This window comes from Gymnogyps californianus, chromosome 13 (assembly GCF_018139145.2).
Source record: "Gymnogyps californianus isolate 813 chromosome 13, ASM1813914v2, whole genome shotgun sequence".
Taxonomy (NCBI): Eukaryota; Metazoa; Chordata; class Aves; order Accipitriformes; family Cathartidae; genus Gymnogyps; species Gymnogyps californianus.
Genome location: NC_059483.1, coordinates 20,000,358 through 20,021,627, shown reverse-complemented (window position 1 = coordinate 20,021,627; position 21,270 = coordinate 20,000,358). Strand labels below are relative to the sequence as shown.

General features: G+C 59.1%; 1 protein-coding gene across 1 annotated transcript in view; it reads right to left on the bottom strand.

The window, feature by feature from the left end:
- The window catches only part of BSN (bassoon presynaptic cytomatrix protein), a 94,480-nt gene that overhangs the window by 4,804 nt on the left and 68,406 nt on the right, over positions 1 to 21,270 (bottom strand). Inside the window, 3 exon segments of the mRNA XM_050904597.1 lie at positions 61 to 6,608; positions 6,611 to 6,716; positions 8,193 to 8,627. Coding sequence (XP_050760554.1) covers positions 61 to 6,608; positions 6,611 to 6,716; positions 8,193 to 8,627 — 7,089 coding nt within the window.

The window sequence follows — 21,270 nt, the reverse complement described above, 5'->3', positions numbered from 1 at the left end:
TCCCCAGGCGCCTCCTGGGGCTGTTCCCCGAGGGAAAGGTTGTTCCCCGTGCTGACGTACCTGGGTGCCGGGGAGCAGCGGGTGCTGGTAGAGAGAGAACCTGTCCTTGCCAGCCTCCTCGGCAGTGGGGCTGATGGGCTTGGGGTCAGAGAGGGAGCGCTGCATGGTCTTGATGGGGCGCGGCAGCGTCTGCTGGCGCTGGGCCGAGTCGGTGAAGTGCTTCTGCGGAGGGACGTGAGCCTTGTTCAGCCGCTCGCTGGTGGCGAAGGAGGACTCCAGGAGGCGGTGGGGGGACAAGGGGGAGACGGGCGAGTAGAGGACCTGGGGAGAGCGGGGCGGCTGGCGGGTCACCAGCTGGGAGAGGGACTCGGCCGGCAGATGGGACTGGTAGCCGATTTCCAGGGGATCCGGCTTCTTCTTCTCGAACTTGCCCAGGGTCTGCTGCCGGACGGCGTGGGGGTCCAGGGGGCCCGTGCTCACCATCTGGATGTTGGTGGAGTAGGGTGGGATGGTGGTGGGCACTGTCAGCTGGGGGACCACAATGCCAGGCTGGGGGGCTGGCTCTGGCTCCGTCTGGCAGGCCAGGCTCTCGCCCCGCTGCGTCTTCTCCGGGGCCGAGATGTACTTCACGATCTCCACCCGGGGATCATGGGTGGTGATGTGAATGGAGGGGGAGACGCGGAGGAGCTGGTCAGGCTCCGTCTGCACCGAGCAGTCGCTGATGGTCTGGATGCCCACGCTGGCTGTGCCGCGGGCTGTTCCCTCCGGCTTGCCCTCAGCGCTGGCCTCGGCATGCCGGGAGGGCCGGGAGCGCCGGCGGCGCACGGGCTGCTCCCACTCCCCACTGTCCTCCTCATCCGTCTGCACGCTGCAGTCGGCGCTGCGCCGTGCCCGCCGCCGCCGTGACAGCAGGTACCGCTCCTCGCCGTCCTCCTCGTCCGTCTGCACGCTGCTGTCTGCCATCTTCCTCGCCGTGAAGGCCTCCCGCGCCACCTCCTTCTCGTAGGCGTCCCGCAGCCGCGGCATCGAGTTCCTCTTCTTGATGCCTCGGCCAGGCTCCCAGGGCTCCTCGGCTTGCAGCGACATGTCCGAGGCCGAGCTGCTGAGCGGCCGCTGCGGCACGGGGTAGCGGGGGCCAGTGGGCCCCTCCGGTGGTGCCTGGCTCGGTGGGGGCCATGCCTGCCCGTTGTGTGGCAGGCCCCGTGGTGCGTCAGCGGGCCCCTCAGGCAGGCGGGCGGCGGGCTCAGTGGGCACAGGGAAGGCACTCTTCTGCCGCTTCTGTTCCTCCAGCTGCTGCTGCAGCTGGTGCTGGAGCTGGTGGATGTGCTCGAGCTGGAGGCGCTGCTGGGCGAGCTGCTCCCGCTGCAGCGCCAGCTGCGCGTGCCGCTCCTCCTGCTGCTGCTGCAGCACCTGCTGCTTGATGCACTGCAGCTCCTGCAGCTCCCGCTGCACCAGCAGCTGCTCCTTCTCCCGGTGCCGCTGCAGCTCCGCGCGCTCCCGCTCCAGCTCCTCCTGCAGCCGCAGCTGCCGCAGCTTCTCCAGCTCCACACGCTCCCGCTCCAGCTGCAGCACGTGCTCCTGCTGCTTGCGCTGCCGTTCCTCCTCCCGCTCCCGCTCCTCCCGCTGAGCCCCATCCAGCGGTGGCTTGGGCACCGTGGCCGCCTGCCCACCCTCCTTGCCAGCCGCTGGTGCTGCCGGCCCCTCAGCACGGGGAGCAGCCCCCGCCGGCTCCGCTCTCTGCAAGCCGCCGGTGGGGGCGGTGGGGGCTTTGGGAGAGGGACCAGCACCTGCCACCACCGGCGCTGTGCTGACGGGCTTGCCCAGGTAGACGGGTGTCTCCATCAGCGAGGCTGCCGGGGCCGGCCGGCTGGGGGCTGGGTAGCGGTAGAGGCCCTGTGCTGCCAGCGGGACACGGGGGGTGACGACCGGCAGCCTGGCCAGGCTGGCCAGCGGGACCGCCGCCACACCGCCTGGGCCGTAGGGTCTGTACAGCCCGCGCAGCATGGGCCGCAGCACTGAGGCCGGCTGGGTGGTGATGGGCAGCGTGGAGGCGATGGGTGTGTTGATGGTGGAGTAGATCATGCCATCGGCGGCCCGCACGGTGGCGGTGGAAGGGAACATCTGCCGGACGGTGCCCAGGCGGACACCGGGGATATTGTACTGCGCCAGGCTGCCGAAGCCCTGCCGCGCCTCGGGGAAGGTGGGGTTGTACATCCCGCCAGGTTTGGGGGGCGCGGCACCCTGCTGCTGAGCCGCCAGCCCCCCCGCGCCCCCCGGCCCGGCGCCGGGGCCGTAGGGCAGCAGGTCGGGGCCGTTGGCGTGCCGGCCCCCATACTGGTCCATGGAGTTGAGGGCGGCGCACATGCGGCTGATCTCGCGTGCCGTGGTGGCGCTGTAGTGGGCCAGGCTGGACTCCTGGAAGCTGGCCAGGTCCCCCCGGGGCGAGAAGCGGTAGTCGGAGTAGATGTTGGAGGCCGAGCTGTACCTCCGCATGGGGAGCGGGTGGCCCAGCAGCTCTGCTGGCTGGCGGAGGTCGGAGAAGGAGCCGTACTGCAGCCCCTGGCCCAGGTAACCCCCCTCGGCAAAGCCCACGCTGTAGGAGTGCTTCATGGTGCTGAGGTCCACGGCGGCATCACCCACCGGGGAGGGGAAGGGCTGATCGCCCTTTGTGGGGTAGTAGCTCATCCCGATTTCAGAGAGGTTCGTGTCTGACATGGAGGAGTAGAGGCGGCCGAAGGCACCAGCGGGGTAAAACTTCTGCTCCTCATAGAGCGCGGGCGCCGGGGCCGGCTGCTCCCGGTAGGGGAAGGTCTCCGGCAGCTCTGGCTCTCTGCTGCCGTAGAGGGGCCCGCTGGCTTTCCGGCCGGGCACCGCCGCCTCCCCGGCTTTCTTCTCCGGCATCTTGGAGGTGGGGTTGAAAGCGCCGGTGCAGCTGCCGCCAAAGGGGAACTTGTAGACCACGTCGCAGCAGGCTACCTGGCTCTCCGGCTTCATGCCTGTGAGGTCCAGCACGTTGGCCGGCGGCTCCTCCTTCAGCACTTTGGTCACCGGGCCGGCCACCGCCTCCTCCATCTGCACCATCATCACCTGGGACTTCTTGCCACCCAGGGCGAGGAGAGGGCTCTGGCTCTTCAGCTCCACTGGCACTGCCCGGTACAGCTCCGAGCCCGGCTCCGGTGGGAAGGGCTGCGGGAGGCCGCCGCCAGTCTGCGCCCCACCAGTCTGTGTGATGAGCACGTCCTTCTTCACCATCTGGCCCGACACGCCATACCTTGCAAACTTGGTCTGGGGGGCAGCGGCGGGCTCGGGCTTGCCGCCGGCTGCCCCGCTGGCTCTGACAGCAGCTGTCTGGATGCCCTGCTCCACCTGCTTCACCTGCGCCAAGCACACTGGGCTCCCGGTCCCCTGCCCAAAGTCCACCCGGCTCTGGAAAGGGTCTCCGTAGACCACGGGCTGCTTGGGCTGCGAAAGGAGCATGGGGGAGGCGATGGCCAGGCCGGCAGTGCTGGCTGCCGCGATGATGGCGTGGGGCTGCTCCTGGGCGTTGAGGTTGATGATCAAGGGCTGGATGGCCGTGGACTGCCGGCTCGGGATGTGGTCCAAGGTCAGGCAGTACTTCCTGGCCTCGGTGGCCAAGGAGGTGAGATCCATGCCTTGGTCCGTTATGATGATGGGGGTGGACTTCAGGGCGGTCCGTAAGTCCATGGCGTTAGTGCTCGGCACCTTGGGCCCTGGCTCGACCCGGGACGTGCCGGGGACGGAGGAGATGCGGCAGAGGGAGATGTTTTCCGCAGGGAGCGCTCCCCAGCCATACAGCCCCGCGATGCCGTCGGCGGCTGAAGTCACGGCGGGTGCCTTCTGGGTGTGCTCCTTCACCGGCTGTGCCCTGACGTAGGCGCCTGGCGGCTGCTCTGGCTCCGGCACCTGGCCGTAGCCGTGTGCTGGCAGCTGCCGGCTCGGCCTGGTGGGGGACGAGGTGGGGGACGTCGAGGAGCCGGAGCTGACCGGCTTGGTTTGGCTGGCCGCGTCAGCCGCCAGCGTGATCAGCATGAAGGGGGCATCCTGCGAGGAGGGCTGCCGGGTCAGGCGTGGCGAGCCCGCCCGGTGTGGCGTCTGCGTCCCCTGCGCCACCATGGGGGAAGAGGCGGCAGGGCCGGCAGCGGCGGCAGTGGGACCCTCGTAGGGGAGGACGGGGCTCTGCGTCTGCGTGGAAAACTCTGCCGTGGCCTTTGCGGTGCGGGTGGGACTCTGCGTGGGGGAGGTGGGCGAGAGCGGAGGGCTGGAGCTCTTGAAGAAGGGGTACGTCTTGGGCGGCGGGGGCTTGCTGTCGCTCGCGGCTGGGAGCTTCTCCCTGGCCGTCTGCACACTGATCTCAACGGCCGCCTTGCTTCTGCCGGCGTCCTCTGTCTGCGAGCCGTAGCTGATGGTGCTCTTCACCGGACTGTAGCTTCTGCCGGCTATGGATGGGGCCTCTGGAGCTGGGGAGCTGTAGCTCCGCAGCGCACTCCCAGGGCTGCCCACCGCTGTTGTCACTGTGCTGGCACCTTTGCTGTAGGTGTAAGGAGTGGCAGCAGCCTTGGACGCTGGGCCGGGCGCTGCCGGCGCGCTCTGAAGCTTGGCTAGGTCTTGCCCCTCTTTTGCAAAATGCTGGGTGACCCGGACGTCAGGAATGGCCTTGCCCGCACTGCTGTCGGAGGCAGCAAAGGAGACGGGAGCGGAGAGCTGTGTGGGGCTGGTGCCGGGGGTGAGCGGACCGCCGTTCTGCTTCATCAGGTCAGCATAGGCGCTCTCGGCATTGAGGAAGCGCTTCTCCTGGTACGCCTCCTCCTGCCCCTTCGCCTTCTCTCCCTGCTCAAGGGCCAGGTCAAAGGAGGAGGACTCGTGCATCCTGGAGATGCTCTGCGAGGTCTGCAGGATCTCCTCGTACACCGCTCCTGCCTTCGGCAGGGCGCTTGGATAGCCGGGCTGGGAGGGGTGCGAAGGGCCACCATCGTACTGGTACTCCTCGGCATACTGGTACTCGAAGCCATTCTGGCCCTCGGTGCCGCGGTAGCCGACCTGCTGGTAGGCGCCGCCGTACGAAACGGCCGGCTGGGCCTGCTGGACCTGCTGCTTCTGCATCATCTCTGCCTTCCTCATCATCTCCTCATAGGCTTCCTCAGCACTCTTGAGGGGCTTGCTGGCAGGCTGGCTGGGGCCGCTCTCCCCCTTCTCTGTCGGGGAGTACAGTGACATGAAGGTGGGCAGGTTGTACTCGCTGCCCGACTTGTACAGCTTGGAGGCCACGGCGTCGAAGCTCTCGGCCTCCGAGTCGATGGAGGGCGAGTACTCGGAGCAGGAGGAGCGGTGCAGCTCCTCCATCTCTGCTGCCTGCCGCAGCTCCTCAGTTGGGGAGGCGTCCTCGATGGGGGAAAGGTTGCTGGGGGGGGTTTTGGAGCGCTCCCTCCTCCGCTGGGCCCTCAGCTCCTCCTTGTCGCGCTTGGTCTTGCGTGCCGTGCTCCGGATGCGCTGCTGCTCCACCTCCCGCATCTTCTCTTGCTCCCGCAGCAGCTCCTCTTCCTCCCGCAGCTCCTCCTCCTCAGACGAGTCCTCGATGGTGGGCAGCAAGGGGCCGTGCGAGCGGTGGCGAGCCTTCCTCTGCTGCTTCACCTCCTCCAGCCGCTGCCGGCGGCTGGGGCTGCTGTCGCTGTCCTCCTCCAGGGAGGAGATGGAGGTGGGCGAGGTGCCCGAGGTGTAGCTGGGCGTCGTGGCCGGTAGGGTGGAGGAGTACTCGCCCCGGGAGCGCTCCTCAGGGGAGCCCGTCAGGCTCTCCATCTCCAGCTCAGGCTCCCGGTCCAGGCTGGCATCTGCCTCCTGGCCCATCTCCATCTCCCGGCCGTAGCCGGTCGTGCTGTTCAGCTCGATGGTCTTGAAGCGCCGCAGCCCCCCCTGGGCCGTGCTCAAGTCGTCGCCCTCCGCCGCCTCCAGCTCCTTCCTCTCCTCCTTGTACAGGCTGCCGGAGCCGTGCGGCAGGCGCCGCTTGGCCGACGCCGGCTCTTTGCCCTTCTCCGCCTCGGCCTTCTGCCCGGCTTTGGGGACGCCGTACTTGGTGCGCCCGTAGCCATCCTCCTCCTCCTCCTCCTCCTCAAGATTGTCCTCTTCCGCGCTCATCTCCAGGATCTGCCTCCGCATGAACTCCTCATCGCTCACCTCTGCCTCCCGGCCCTTGGGCCGGGGGGGCACTGGGGAGAAGCCCCCCTCACTGCTGTCCTCCACGTAGTCATGCCGCAGCTTGCTGCCAAACTCGTCCGAGGACTCCGCGCTCTCCCGCCGCTCCCGCTGGTTCTCCCACTCCAGTGAGTCCTCATCCTCCTCCAGGATGTCCTCCAGCTCCTCGTCCGAGTCGAAAGCTTCGGGGGTGATGGAGAGGTACCGTGGCCGCTGCCGCTGCCGCTGCTCCTCCCGCGGCTCTGGGCAGCCCTTGCCACGCTCGGCAGGCTCCGGCGGGGTGCCCCGGCCTTCCAGGAGGGGCCGCATGCTGCTCTCCAGCTTGGTGAGCTCGGAGGGGCTGGGGGGACTCTGCCCGGCCAGCCCAGTGCCGCTCAGCTTCTCCTCCTCCTGCTGCACCAGCCGGTGATCTCGCTCTGCGAGCTGGAGATGCCGTCGGAAGAGTAGCCGGTGTCGCTCAGGCTCTGCGGGCTGCGGGACAGGTCCGGGGGGTAAGGCTTGCTCCCGTCCTGCGGACAAGGGAGAGCACAGCGTCAGACCCAGACGGCTCCGGGGCTGCTTCCCCCACTTCCCCCCAAATCCTCCCCTGGGGACCATGCCGAAAATCCAGGCAGCGTTGGGAGCCAGCCCAGCATGAAGGCCGGGGGCTGCCCCGTGTGCCCCCCCTCAATGGCTTGTCAGCAATTTGTCTGCGTGCTAACGAAGGAAGGTGACGGGGCGTGCTGCAAGCAGGGGATGGCACAGCAAATGTCCCTGGGGGCAAAGGCATTGTGGGACTCATAAATGTGTTTAAAAAACTGGGCCCCATCAGCATCATCTCCCCGATAACGAACACGAGAAGGCTGTCTAATGGCAATATTGATTTTTTTCCTACCCAGCACTTAGAGAGCCAGTGGTGGCTGAGCCCCGTCCGTAAGCCTTGGGGTACCAATGGCCACACGTCCTTCCCTGGGGAAGGGATGTGAGGGCAGAGCTGCCTGCTGCTCTCCCTGGGCTGCCTGCTCAGGAGAAGCCCGAGCACTGGTAATCGTGGGGAGGGGTTTGGGGAGGGGGCAGCCAGGCTGGCACAGCAGCACCGAGAGGACATGAGCTTTGCTGGCGGCAGCCACAGTGGATGGCCGCCTTTTAATGAACTTTAATTTCCCTGACTGACAGCCCTGCAAAGCAGCCTTCAGAAGCAGGGTGGCCCCCAGGATCCTCGTTAGATGCCAGCAGAAATTAGCAGGTCCTTTTAATTGACATTACAATTAGGCAGCGTGGGGGCAAGCCTCCGAGCTGCGGGGAAAGTGCCGTCACGCCCGGCCCCGGTGCTACCGGCAGGGCCGGTCACCTGCACGGAGGCACCATGGACCTTACTTGATTTCAGAAGCGCCAGCAGACGGGGATGCGAGGAGCCTCTTCCCTGGGGGCAGCCGTCCCCTCCCAGCTGGTGGGGGACCTCCCGCCCATCTGTGCCGGCTGCTGCTGGGACGGTTGGTCATCGGGGAAAACCATCCCAACGCAGCCAAATGTTTCCCCAAATTGTACTGAATTTTAAAAAAGGTGGGACGAGGAGCTTGAAAAATGCCCACTGCTGCAACGTGAAATGTTGTGAAATGAGTTTTCCATGTAATGACAAATTCAACTGCCCTTATATTATTTTAAAACAAATCCAAAGGCCAAAGCCGACCTGAAATATTGCGTTATGCCCAAATTGATGTAATCGTAATAAAGAGAAGGCAAATACCAGCACGCTGCTATAGAGTCTGCAAAGTTCCTAAGTGGTTTGGAAGTGCTGAGACAGCAGTGTTTTGAGCTCACCATTTCCCAAAAGGCCATTTCCCGAGGCAAACGGCCTCAACAACACGGTTTCTGCTCTGACTTGGAATAAACCCCGCTGTTTCCGAGCACGGCTGCCAGCAGAGGCACCGCTCAGCACCACGCCAGCCCTGGGCAGGATGCGGTCCCCAGGGATGCTCAGAGCTGGACGCACCCTGAGAGCTCACCTCCTGCTCCTTCGCCCGTGGCGCCTCGGGGGGTACCCGGCTCTCCTTGCTCTCCACCTCCGGTTTGGGGGTCACGCTCTTCCCCTTCGGCGCGGCACTCTCAGGAGCTCTGGAAGGCTCCGGGGCAGCTTTGGGCAGCGGCTTTTCCTCTGCCGGCACCGGGGGCTTCTTCTCCGCCGGGGCAGGGCTCGGGGCCCTGCTCTGCTCGGCAGCCCGGAGGGTCCTTGCGGGCGAGGGCTGCCGCTCGGGGGGTGCCGCCGGCTCGGCGGGCGCTGGCGCGGGTGCTCTCTGCTGCTGGCCGGCGGCTGGCGGCTGGTGCCGCGGGGAGCCGGTGGGCGGTTGCTTTGGGGCAGGCAGCGGCATCGGGGCAGGGTCGCCGAGGCTGCCTTCGAGCAGCCGCTGAGTTTGGCAGTTCAAGCACAGCCATTCGTTCTTCTGCAAAACAGAGAAAGGAAAAGTTCCGTTCAAACTCTGGGAGCTTCGTCCCAGCAGAGACCTCACCGAGAAGTCCAGCTGATGGGACGCATGGCAATGGTGCAAAGGACTCAGCCCACCCAAAGCAAATAACCGGCTTCAGAGAGGCCAGGCGGTGAGCGGGCAAGTGCCAAAACGCCAGTGTGGGCTGCGGAGGGGCGTGCAGCATTGGAGCTGTACCCTACAAACCGTCTAGAAGAAGAGACCAACCATCCAGCTTAAACCTACCCCTACCCTTGTCCAGACCTCAGTGATGTTCAGCCAGAGGGACCATGGCTACAACACAGGCATTTCACACTCTCCCCCACGACACCTCAGCATCACCAGCTCTTTTCATCTCCAGTCTTGCCAGTATTTCAGTTTTAAGTGAAATTAAACAATGAAGGCAAGATTACTACCGTAGCTTAACACTTCTCAGGCTCCATACAGCTCCTCTCTCGCTCCGATTTGTTTTCTTCGATACAATAAAGGTTTAATAGCATAATCATAATACTTAAGGATCTTTTTTTCTAGGTTTTCAGAAAATACTGGGTACACAAGTACGCAAAAATTTCCGAAAGATATTACCCAAAGTACACGCTGTGCGGCAAAAGAACAAGACAATCTCGTCTAGTGAAATTCCCAGCAAGAGCCGTCATCTTATGGCCTGGAAAAAGCAGCTTGCAAGCGGGGCTGTGAGTGGCAGAGAGCCCGCGGGGCTACGGCAGGGGCTCTGCATTAAGAGATCAGAAGCACTTTGCCCCCCGGGTCGTCCAAGGGCTATTTTTACCCACCCAGGAATGTCCAGGAACAGGGGCCTGACATTTCCTTCCCTTTTGATGTTTCATATCTTTTCGGTTTTGCTGCTAACAGCCCAATATGCTCCAAGTCCTTTTCCCAGACTCCTCTTTTGCTGATCCATCACTCCTGAAGCTCGAGGTGGCCAACCTCGGGGGTGGCTGGCCCCAGAGGAGCTGTCACGCTGTTAGAGAGGTGGTCTTGGTCTTCAGCTGGACCAGCCTGGGACGGGGGCTGCAAGCCAGCTGTGTCTCCTGGGGCCACAGAGGCCATGGTCTCCATGTAGAAGATGGGCTTCACCAAAATGACCTCGAGGAAACGGCCTCAAGTTGCACCAGGAGAGGTTTAGATTGGATATTAGGAAAGATTTCTTCACCGAAAGGGTTGTCAAGCACTGGAACAGGCTGCCCAGGGAAGTGGTTGAGTCACCATCTCTGGAGGTATTTGAAAGATGTGCAGATGTGGTGCTTAGGGACATGGTTTAGTGGTGGACTCAGCAGTGTTGGTTAATGGTTGGACTTGATCTTAAGAGTCTTTTCCAACCTAAATGATTCTATGATTCTATTCTACGACTCTGAAAACCATACCCGCGGGACAGCAGCAGCCTAACGGGCTTGGCACCCGCATCCCACACCCAGGAGTCCCCACATTTTGATGAGATGCTGGAGATGCTTTGCAGCTGGTGGTGGCCAGGAGTAGCGGGCTTCCCCATGGACGCTTCTTCGCTCACACAGCAGTCTGGACCAGGAGCAGGCATCCAGCCCATGCTCTCCGGGGAGCAGACGGGCAGGAGGGCTTCTCCTGTGGGGAAGGGGCAGGCGTGCAACGTCCTCCCTCTCACCCGCACCACCCCGCAGAAGTCCCTGCTCTTCACACAAACATCTTAAGAATACATTAGGGCTTCGGAGGACCATAAAAAAAATCCCTTTCAGCATGGTAATATTTAATTACTGCTTAATCAAAGAGAAAGTCTAATTAAGGGGCAAGTGCCGCCTATTGTATTTTAATGATTGCATTTGTCTTCTTTTATTTCAGAACTCGCTCTCGTCCCTGTGCCTCTGAATCAGCTCTCCTCGCCCCGCTCCGCTGTGTAATTATTTCAGACTGCAGAAGGAAATGTGATTGCGTGACACAAATTGAATCCCTGCCTCATGGAAATACGTGGCCTTTCATTTTTCTTTCAGGAATCCTATTTTTCTTCACCAGAGCTCCCTCCTCGATGCTAGCAGTGAGGGGGAGGCGCGGTGCAGAGGGGATGAGCTGGTTGTGCCGGGGCAGAGCTCAGCTCAGCTCCTGCCCATGCCTCTCTGCCACACCATCGTGCCAGCTCCCAGCTTGGTCCTGCAGGAACCGAAGATCAGCCCACCGTGAGCTACCCAGCCTGCCCCGTCCAGGCCCTTAACACACTCCCTGGATGGGGCATTGCCCATGCTCGTGATGTCCCACCCTGCCAGACCATGGTGGCTGGGAAGCTCTGGACGAGGGCGTGGGCACAGCTGCTTTTGCCCTTCCAGGGCAAAATTCAAGCCAAGGATGACCATGGAAAGCCAGCGCTGGCCACCAAGTGCCAACTGCAGATGCTGAGTGCCAATCAGGTCCCATCCAAGGAGGTGGCTCTTGTGCCCGTGGAGAGGCAGGAGTCTCACACGCTCTTGCCAGAGCCCTGTTGAGACAACCACCATGGCAGGACACCCTCCAAAAGGTGTAGCCTCCCAGATCAGTACACTCCTTTTGTCTAGGTTTGCCTGGGTACAGATGTACGTGCTTTGCAAGAGCAGAGGTTCAGGGTGGACATTTGGAAAAGCCCCTTTGCTGAGGCAGCGGTGCAGCCCGGGACAGTCACCGTGGGGTCTCCATCCTTGGAGGGGGTTCAAGACTTTGCTAGTCAAAGAAGTCCCTTGTGTTGGTGGCTGACCTGCTCTGCACGGGAGGCTGGACTGGAGACCCCACACTCCCCCACCAGCACCTCCCCGAGTCCACGCAGGCAAGGGACACCACCACGGCGCAAGGCAGGCGTCAGCAGAGAGGACCTGCTGGTGTCACCTCATCAGGATGAGGCTTAGAGGTCCTCCAAGACCAGGCAAGCACAGGACTGATCCATGCCATGAGGATCCGATGGCTCCACAGATTGGTCTGAGCATCCTCCCTCAGGTTCCTCCCAGCCGTGGCTCTGCAGCCGTTCCTCCTGCCAGCTGCCCCAGTTTGAGCAGCTCACCCGCCCCGCCGTCCTGCTCTCGCAGATGTGACAGCTCGACTCTTCATGGGACCGCACCGGGAAGCGGATAAGGGAACGATCTCCGGTAAAAATAGCCCTGCCAAAAAGATTGTGGAGCTCCACTCTGAAATGCCCCTTGCCTTTCACAGCAGGCAGAAAGGCACGGGTGCAGAGGGAAGGCAGAAACCAGGGAAGGTCGCAGGTGGAGCTGGCCCTTAGCCTTTGCCAGCTGTGAGAGGTGCTGGCCAAGCCCTGGGAGATGCCCAAGACAAGAGACTGGCATATACTGAGTTTGCGTTTTCTCTTCCTGGCTTTTCTTTCGGCACCTCTGGGGTCTCCCGTGCTGGGGAGACCCTGCCGACAGTCCAGCACCCTGCGCTTTAGTCTGAACTCCCATGGAAAATCACTATGTGGTTACAGCTTCGGATGGCAGAAAACCAGGGAAGGGATAACTGAATTTTCCCGAGCTGTGGGAGAGCCCCCGGCCCCATCAGCAGCCAGCACCGTGCGGAGCTGTGTGTACACTGTGAGCACAGACCGAGCCGCAGCAGCCATTGCAGCGTTTGCCATCGCATCCTGGCACTTGCTGCAGCGAATACCTCCAGCAGCAGGAGCTGCAGGCTGCCCAGCTCCTACACGCACACGGCAGGGCAAGAAATCCTGCCCGTGGCAGCTGTGGGGAGACGGGAGGCAAGCAAAGCCACCCGCACCCAGCGGGAACATCTCTGGCAAACCTCTCCGAGCTCTCGGTCCCCATCTTTAAGAGACCTCTGCAGCCCCATCAACACCCAGCACTGACACCCGTCATGCTGCTGGGTGCTAAAAAGCCAGGGGCTCAGTGAAGGTGCTGCGTCTGAGGCACCTCACAGCCCCGCGCCAGCCGGTGACAAGTGACCCATCCCTCTCCCGTGGTCCCGCAGCCTTGTCGGCTCAGTGTTTGGTTATCCCGCACCACCTCTGCTCCCTCTCAGAGGGATCGGCTCTGGAGCAACTCCCCCATACGTAGAACTTGGCCGCGGGCACTTCCCAGCTAACGCGGCCAGCAGGATTAAACTGCCCCTGAGAAAAAGGCAAACATTCGACGACCGGCTGATTTGCTAACAGCTTGTAAATCCCCATCGAGATTAACCAGATCCCATGAAGATAATAATAATTAGGCTGTATTTAGTGCTTTGCATGTCCAAACCGTTGGATGCCCAGGAAGTCAGGGTGTCCCTCACCGGGGCGGTAAGCGGGTAAGGAGCTTATGGCAAAGGCACAGCAGTGCCTGTCTGAGTCTCCGTGCTTAAAGATGCTGGAAACCGTGGCCCTGATCATGACGGGGATGGGGCCTTGCTCGACGCTGAGGTTTGCTGCCTTAGGATGCACCGTGGTGGCAGGCACGGGGGGTTTAACTGCACAGAACACAGGCGATGGGGAGCCAGGGCGGGTGAAGACTGTGGCGCACAGGGAAGACCGGCAGCGCATGGGCAACACTGCTGGGATGCAGAGTGGGCTCCAGGCGAAGGAAAGCATCAATAATTAAAAAGAGGGATGAAACCAAAGCGCACCTGAGAGGCCATCTAAAATGAAGAGGTGCTGGCACGGCAGGGCGCACTGGAAACCGGCCAGCCGGGCAGGCAGGGGGGCGAGGGCGCCGGGGGGCTGCCCAGACCAGCTGGGTTATCAGCTTACACCCCAGGAGGGTCACTGCCCTGACACCTCGGGCTCCCAGCCTTCCTCACCCCCAAACCACTGGGATTTGCAGAGGAGTTATGGAAAAAGTAGGTTTCCAGAGAGAGAAAGGGAGCTCCCGTGGTCATTAGGGGCAGGACAGAGCCCCGGGTGCAGGGCAGCCCCGGCCAGCGACTGGCTTTGTTCAAGGCATCACATCCCAGCGGTAACGACTATCCCAGTTTTTAATTGCGCACCACGCGAGCAGCATTGGGAAAATGCAGGATGCAGCCGCAATTCCCGCAGGCTCCGCCGAAGGGGCAGCGATTGCCGTGCCGGTGGCTGCCCGCGCTCCCTCCCGGGGGGCGAGGGAGGATTTGCAGCAGCCCTGCTCGCACGGGAGCCCCCGGGGCTGCTGCCGCAATACTCCAGGGTGATACGCGGGGAGGGGGCGCGGGGTCGGCGCGCATCGGGGGTCTGCGTGCATGGGGGGGGTGCGCCTGGCTCCTCCCCGAGCTCTGGCATCCGCTGGCAGGTGGCCACTGCCATGCTCGCCAACCTCTGCCGGGTTTTACCCTGCAATTGTTTTAATTTACTAATGGGCGACAACAAAACTGTAATTAACTAAAATAGAAGTCTTCCCGCGTAATTTTGGTCAATGTTACTGCTTGGCAAGTTAATTAAATGCTGAATCCCCCAACGCCGCTGGGTTGTTTTTTTTTTAACGATGGAGCCAGCAAGCTTCAGCATCACGGTTGCACATGAATTCCCTGTTTGGCAGTTTGGAGGTCTGCGAGCCTCGGTGGGAGCTGGTGGTGGTGGAGGCTTCCCAGGCTTCCCCGGAGGCTTCCCCGGTTAGCTCCTGGCTGCCAGTCCCACTGTCCCTGTCACCCCTGAGACCCTCGCTGCAACCTCTCTGGCTTCTGGGAGATGCACAGCCGTGGTCTTCATCCCAGTGCAAACCACTCCCCACAAATATCATCCCTAGGACTCTGCCTGGTTATTTATGTTCTAGGGTATTATTTTACACAACCAGAATGATATCTATTAAAATACCGGGACAAAAATCTGTACAAAATAAGATAAGCAGCATGAGGTATAAGTATCTCACAAGCCCGATCTCATCTCCCAGCATTAAATGCGGTGAATCTCACAAGAATATTTCATTTATTTGCTGACAAGTACTGTGCAGGGCTCGTCACTGTGACAGATGGGTGCCTGGAAAATATGGAAAACACTTCTGGTATCTGAATCAAGATCCAAATTAACAACAAGAACCTTGTAAAATCACTTCTCAAGCACTCCTCTCAGCCCTGCTTGCAGGAAACCTCCCGTTTAGGAGGGCTCCTGACATCCAGACACCTTCTACACACCCTCCTGCAGCAGAAATGGGGGCATCTCACTGTATGATCCCATCTCCCAAGTGCTCAGCATCCTTGTGCTAAGAACATCACAGCTCTGTCCGTACTGTGGATGGTTTTTAGCACAGTTTTAAAGGAAAGGGACTGAGTCATGCTTCATCATTGGATGCCAGGGCTGTTTCAGACCCATCTCGGGCAGTGCCTGGGGTCTGGCTGGCAGGTTCTCAATCCTCTAAGCACTCCTGTGCCCTTCCCTCCCCTCGGCAAAGACGCTCTCTCTGCCAGCAGCCTCCCCGGTCCTCATTCATTTCGGATGCCGCTGCCCGAGTGCTGGTTGATGCTTGCTCCCCCTTGGTTTCAGCCCATTCTCACAGCTGAACTCTCCTGAGCCCCTCCAAATCACCTCCCCGCAGCTGGAGGCACCGCACACCTCTGCCAAAACCCCTCGACTGAGCCGCTGCAGTTTTAGGAGGCGAGGGGGAGTGTGCCGACCCGTGCCAACCGACGCTTCTCTGGCATGCTCGCCTACAGAGGGAAGGATGCACATCATGGTCCTGACCACAGCACGTTCACAAAGGGTGTTTTTAACCTCGTGTGCCGTCAGTGAATAACCACAGGCCTGGTTTTACCTCCGCCCCAGCCCTTATCTCTCCTAGGCGGCTGAGGCAGTGATGGGATTTGAGACGAGGGCGAGGGAACGCGCCGTGACGGCGGAAGCACCAGAGATCAGGAGGCGAGATGGAGCAAACGCAGGAGATGCTTGTTGGAGCCGCGCCTGTGGTGGGAAGAGATCGGAGAGGATTCAGGTGGCTGGATTCTGATTCAGGATTCAGAGGTCCCAGGAGGGGACTGAGACCAAGGAGGACCGGAGGCAGCGGGCAGGCAGGGGCAGCCCTGGGGAGCTGGAGGGACAGGCAGGGCTGGCTATGCGTGGCCGGTGATGCATGCATACATGTTCACAGACCGCCACGGGACAGCCGCCTCCGGGACCGGGCAGAAAGCGCAGGGTGTGCTATTGCCCTCATCGTGCCTTTTTTCCCCTAAAAACACCCTCAAAATCCCACTCAAGCTCGATGCAGAGCTGCCTGCACTTGTGCTTGCTGACTGCATTTATGCCGGCATACGCGTGCTGCTTCTGAAGTTTATGCATGCATATACATATATACACACACGTATAAAAAAATCTGTAAATAAAAGAGGAGCGCTAAGTGCAACTCTCAAACGCTGTTCAGCGGAGCAGGTCGTGTTTCTGGAGCCTGGCTGGCCGCGCGCTGACGCCTGCCCGGCTGGGGGAGCGAGGGGGGCCGGCGGGCTCCCCGGGGAGTCGCTGCGCACCCTTCCCACTGCCCGGCGGGAGGCTGTTGCAGGCAGGGCAGCAAAGAGCCAGCACTCCCCCAGCCTAAACCCGCAGGCTCCCGGGACTGTCCGCAGGGAGAGGCAACGAGGGGACCACACACACCTCCTGCAGCCAAGTTTCCTTGGCTGCCAACTGCTCCACACTAATTGAATTCATTACCATCAACTGGGCGAGTATTAGTGCAACCAGGGTTCACAGCTTAGCCCAGCTGAAAACCACCACAGTTATTTCAATCCCTTGCTAAATATAGCATTTGACTAAGCAACCCAGTGGTGTGTTTTCCAGCATCAGCCTATTCTTATCTGTTCCCATGGCCTCTCTCAGGCCGATGGAGCCGACAGTCCCTCCCAGCTCTATTTTAGATGTGTGCAATGTATCGGTGGCCTTCACACCGCAATAACGTGAATAAAAGCAGCACAGGGTAATAAGCTCCCCGGGATGAGCTCTGCATCGCAGGGCTCGTTTTCTGCCTCCCATCCGTTCCGCTCCATCCCTCTTCCTTCTCTGTGCTGGGACCTCTCCCGGCTGGAAAAAAGACACAGAAAGAGAAGATGGGAGAAGCTGCACACGATGGCTGAGCGCTGGGACTGTTGTCAGCCGTGCTGGGAGGGAAGGGAAGGACATGGGCAGTGGCAGCTCCCAGCCCCGGCTCCGTGGCAGCCGCAGGGGAGACGCTGTGTCTCGCACCAACGCTCGCTCCCTTCGCACTCAGCTGCCGGCCAAAACTACCCAGAAGGGACCTGGAGCAGGAGCAGCGGGGTCTGCCCTACCATCCATCCCCTTTACCGGTGCCACGGAGAGGGGAAGGCAGAGCGGAGATGGGGAGCTGGACAACAGCCAGGTGCCGAAGTGGCCATTGCAGTCTTGTTCCTGCAGCACCCGAGAGCATCCTTCTTCCTCGGCTCTCCCTTCTCCTTCCCCCTGCACATGCCTCAGGCCGGGGATTTTTTTCCTCCCCTGCTCCTGGCCGCAGCAGGGATGCATCAGCCCTCCACGACACAGCGCAGGGGTCAGAGAAATAGCACCCGAGGCGTTCACAGCCTCCCACCCTGCGGTTCGATACACCACATAGCCAGCGGAGGATTATTCCAGCTGAAAGTCTTTGACTGATGAGTAATAGCAACGCTCCCCTCCGCTCGCCTTCGAGGAATAGCTGTGCTCTTGCCAAGTCCAGCTTATTCCACTGCAGCAGCCGATGGCCGGGCCGGTGAATGCCGCCACGGCGGGGAGAAAGCGGTGCGAGCCTCCGTGGCCGTAGGAGAGCTGCAAATGTGGTTTCCACCAGCACCGCCAGGCTGAACCATTTGTGGCTTCTCACCCAGCTGCAAACCCCAGCAGCCGTGCCCCTGGGTCAGGGCATTGCCGTCCCGGGCAGCCCCTCCGGCAACAGAAGCGGAGATCTGCAGAAAACCAATGGGCTTTTTGGGGCGCTGATCCATGGACACAGGCATATGCTGCTCTGCTGTCTCCTGAGCTGTCCCAGGGCTCCCAGCAAGGGTGCTTCCCAAATTTGGCTTGATAGAGGCTAGAGGAAAAGGCCACCAACTCTTCCATGTTATTAGGAATTGCGGTGTTAGAGTCAAGCTTAGACTACTTTTCGATATTGTTATTTCACTGTCGGGCCCCAATAATTTTATTCCACGGAGCTGGGAAAAAAGCTTACCTTGACTGACTCGAATGCCAAGGGGCCAGTTGGACAACCTATTTGGATCGTCCATCTAGGACCCCAGAATAAACCCACCCCCAGCTCCAGCATCCAGCCGAAGCACCCACGGCTGGCAGCTCCCAGCAGAGCTCAGCTCCGGAGCATCTCAGCACCCACATCCTTGTGCGGCCGTAGCCATGAGCCAGGCTCCCCCAAGCTCGTCTCTGCCCCCTGCCCATCTTCCACCACCTCCAAAATTAGGGCAGCTGCTGCGGCAGGAAGTACCTTCTGTACTTTTGGAGCTTTAAAAAAAAAAAAAAAAAAAAAAAAAAAATCTTTTCGAATAGCAAGAATGTTTCTAAGTCAAAGGATTGAAACTATTTTGCAATCAAGGAGGCATATTTCCAAACGAGCCCAATTGCGAGAGCCTGGGTGCTGTGTGGGCTGTGTGAAGGGGCTGCTAAAAAAGGGTACACAGCTGTCCAAAATTTGGAAACCGGTGCTTTTGCATAATATATATAGACATTCCTCCCCACTCAACATATTTCCTTCCAGTTCATTAGATAAAAACAACATTTTAAAAAATCAGTACGATATTGAGGAGAGCACTGTGATGCTTTTGGCTTGTCTAAAAGCCACAGGACCAATTCCCAGGGCTGCGGGTGAGCATCCATCGCCCTGGGAACAGCCTGCTGAGCACTGGTGTCACTGCCATGCTTCTGCAATAACACACGCATCCAGCAGTAAACCAGCTGCCATTGGGAACGGGAAGCAGAGTCGCCATCTCCCAGCACGGCAGTGGCGGTGGAGATGAATGCAAGCTGGTTTGCCTCGAGATGGTGAGGAGGTGAGACATGGAGGCCAACCACCTCTAGATGGGACATGGGCCATCCTCTGCTTCAGTATTTGAAGAAGAGAAGACTAGTTCTGGGGCCAGACGTGATCACCAGAAATGCCCATCCTCACTCCGACCCAACAAGTTCACCCACCACCTTCTGCCCCAGGTCACCCCTCAGCTCTTTGGTTCTGATAAAATACAGCCTTGATTTCACATGGTTGCTACCGCTGGCAGCAGCTTTGATTCTCATTTGTCTCCGTTGGTATTTCCAATCTGGATGTGCTCCGTTTTTTTCCTGGCCATTGGCTGCCACCAGGCATCTTCTGCTACCTTGACCATTACCTGATGTCCCCTTCTGCAGTGAGCAGATGGAGATAAAGCTGCCCCTGGCCTGGGACAGACTCAAGACGGAGCATCTTTTCAAACAAGTGGGAGAAACAGCACGTCCAGGCTGGGCACTTGAAGGTGCCATCGCGGGAGGAAACGCATGAGCACGGCGCTGCGTGTTTAAGAAAAAGGAAAATCACAAAGACTAAGAAAAATAGGAGGAACAAGAGAGCAAGTCTCAGACACTGAAAGGGCTTTTTGTCTTCCTTTTCACTGAATCTTACTATTTCTCTCTGTTTTATCTCAGAGAAAGAGCTAAATTAACTACCAGCTCAGTTCCGAGAGACTGGATCCAAATGGATGAATAATTAAGAAGATTTTCTGTTCACAATAGAATCCAGCCAACGGTATTAAAGCAGCAGAGGGTTTGGTCTGGTTTTCAAAGATTAGCTATGGCTGTCCCAAGGAAGACAAGCTCCGATTTTCCCATTTTGCTCCAACATGACGTTTGTAAAGCTGTCTGGATCATTTACAGTCATTACAGACCAGACTGCGACGACTATCGTTTAACCACATAGGAGAGGGACGTGGCTCTTGTCCTCCACCATGTCCTGGCTCCCCATCCCCTCTCGCCCACACACAGACCAGTTGCTCCCAGTGCGCCCTCCCCAAGGACCCCGCCGGGTTCCTGCTCCGGCGCTGCCAGGGATGCACCCACTGAGAAACCGCATCTTCTCAGCAAGCCCCACCACTAACATCACACCCCAGCTCCGCATCCAGCACTAAAACCCACCAGCACAGAGGCAGGAGTCTATTTTTCCCCTACCAATAAAGAAGTAATATATTGTTCATTTTTGTTTGAATCGATCCGGCCATGCATTGTAATTTACTCCGTGATGTAGTACTCCTTAACAAGATTTATCAGCCTGCCAGCCAGCCTTATCTTTAACAGTCCCCATTATCGGGATGTATTTCTTAGCCAAGGTTAACAGCAGCAGGAGGATCTCCAAACGCCGGCTGCATGATAATAATCCTGCAATAACGCCCAGGAGACGTACGTCGGGTCCAGCAGAGCCCGTACCCTGGTCACCAGGGATCCTAACTCCCTTCGGTGCACTGGCATGGTGTAGATGCAAGGTGTTTCTTGTGGCCACGCTGCTATTTCACACATACGTTTGATGAAATAACCGTGTCTCTTCAGGAACCGTTTGAACGTGTTTGCGGAAGATTTCAAGTTTGCAGCAAAATAATGCTTGCAAAGAGAAACCTGGCCAAACTCTGCAGAAAACAAATATAATATTCTAATCGTTTTTCCAATAGAATGGAAAAAATCCAAGAAAAGCTAAGTTTATCAGAGAAGTCTTATTTAATCAAAACCTTAGTTTTTCATAGGCACTAGTGTTGACTAAAATATCCAGCCATCCAGCTAGTAATCTTCTGCATCTGATAAAAGCAGATTCAAGCTGTCTGATTGCTGTCTTTTAAATTGCAAAGAGCCCCAAGTGTCTATCAGGCAGCAGCCACTCACTTCCAAACTGGAAGAAAATCTGCGTCTTCAGCTTCCTTCCCATTAAGAGCTGTTCAGTTCCCAGTCCCCCGACCCCCAAACCAGCCTAGCAGCAGCAAATGGGGTTTGAACCTATTTCATGATCACGATGGATCATTTTCAAAGCATGTTGGGGAGCCATCAGTTGTACGGCTTGGAAGCTGAAGACATCACAAACTGACGTCCTGCGGTACCTGCACAGTCATATAATGCTTTCAGAACTTTAAAAATAATTATAATATTTTCCCAGGAGACAACCTGACATCGGCAGAGACAGAAAACCCCACATGGAGGTGGCTGAGGGTACTCAGGGCTCTACTGCCGAGACCTACCAAATCCACCTTCCCACGGCCCTTGCATGTTGGGTAGATGCACCACCGGAGGAGACACCTGCTAACAACAGTTGTCCTTGGCTCTCCCAGGCCCTGCCAGAGAGCGGGAGGTCACCTCCAGGCTTTCCTGGCTGTTTAGCACTTAGAAAATAGGGCACCAAAGGCCAAGGGCTTCACCTTTGGGTGGAGAGCAGCCAGCGCTGCGCAGACACAGGCAGACATCTCGAGGTAACCCCTGACCCCCCTCATTTCAGCCCTTTGCTTTCCTCTTTCTCCACCCTGTTCAGTTTCTGTTCCTGACTCCCTCCAGGATTTTTGCCCTGAAATATGCGTATTCCTAGAGAACTGGAAGCTTTGGTTTCTGTGGGCAATGCTGTTTGACCCCATTAAATGGCTGCTGCTTCAAAAAAGCCCATATACCCCATATTCCAGGCTTCAAGATTGTGAGTCCTGATTTCAGCAGCAGAAATATTTTAATTAAATGAACTACCTTTATGGAATAAATCAAGTGATAAGCTTGAAAAATTAACTCTCATAATCTTTCATCCTTCTG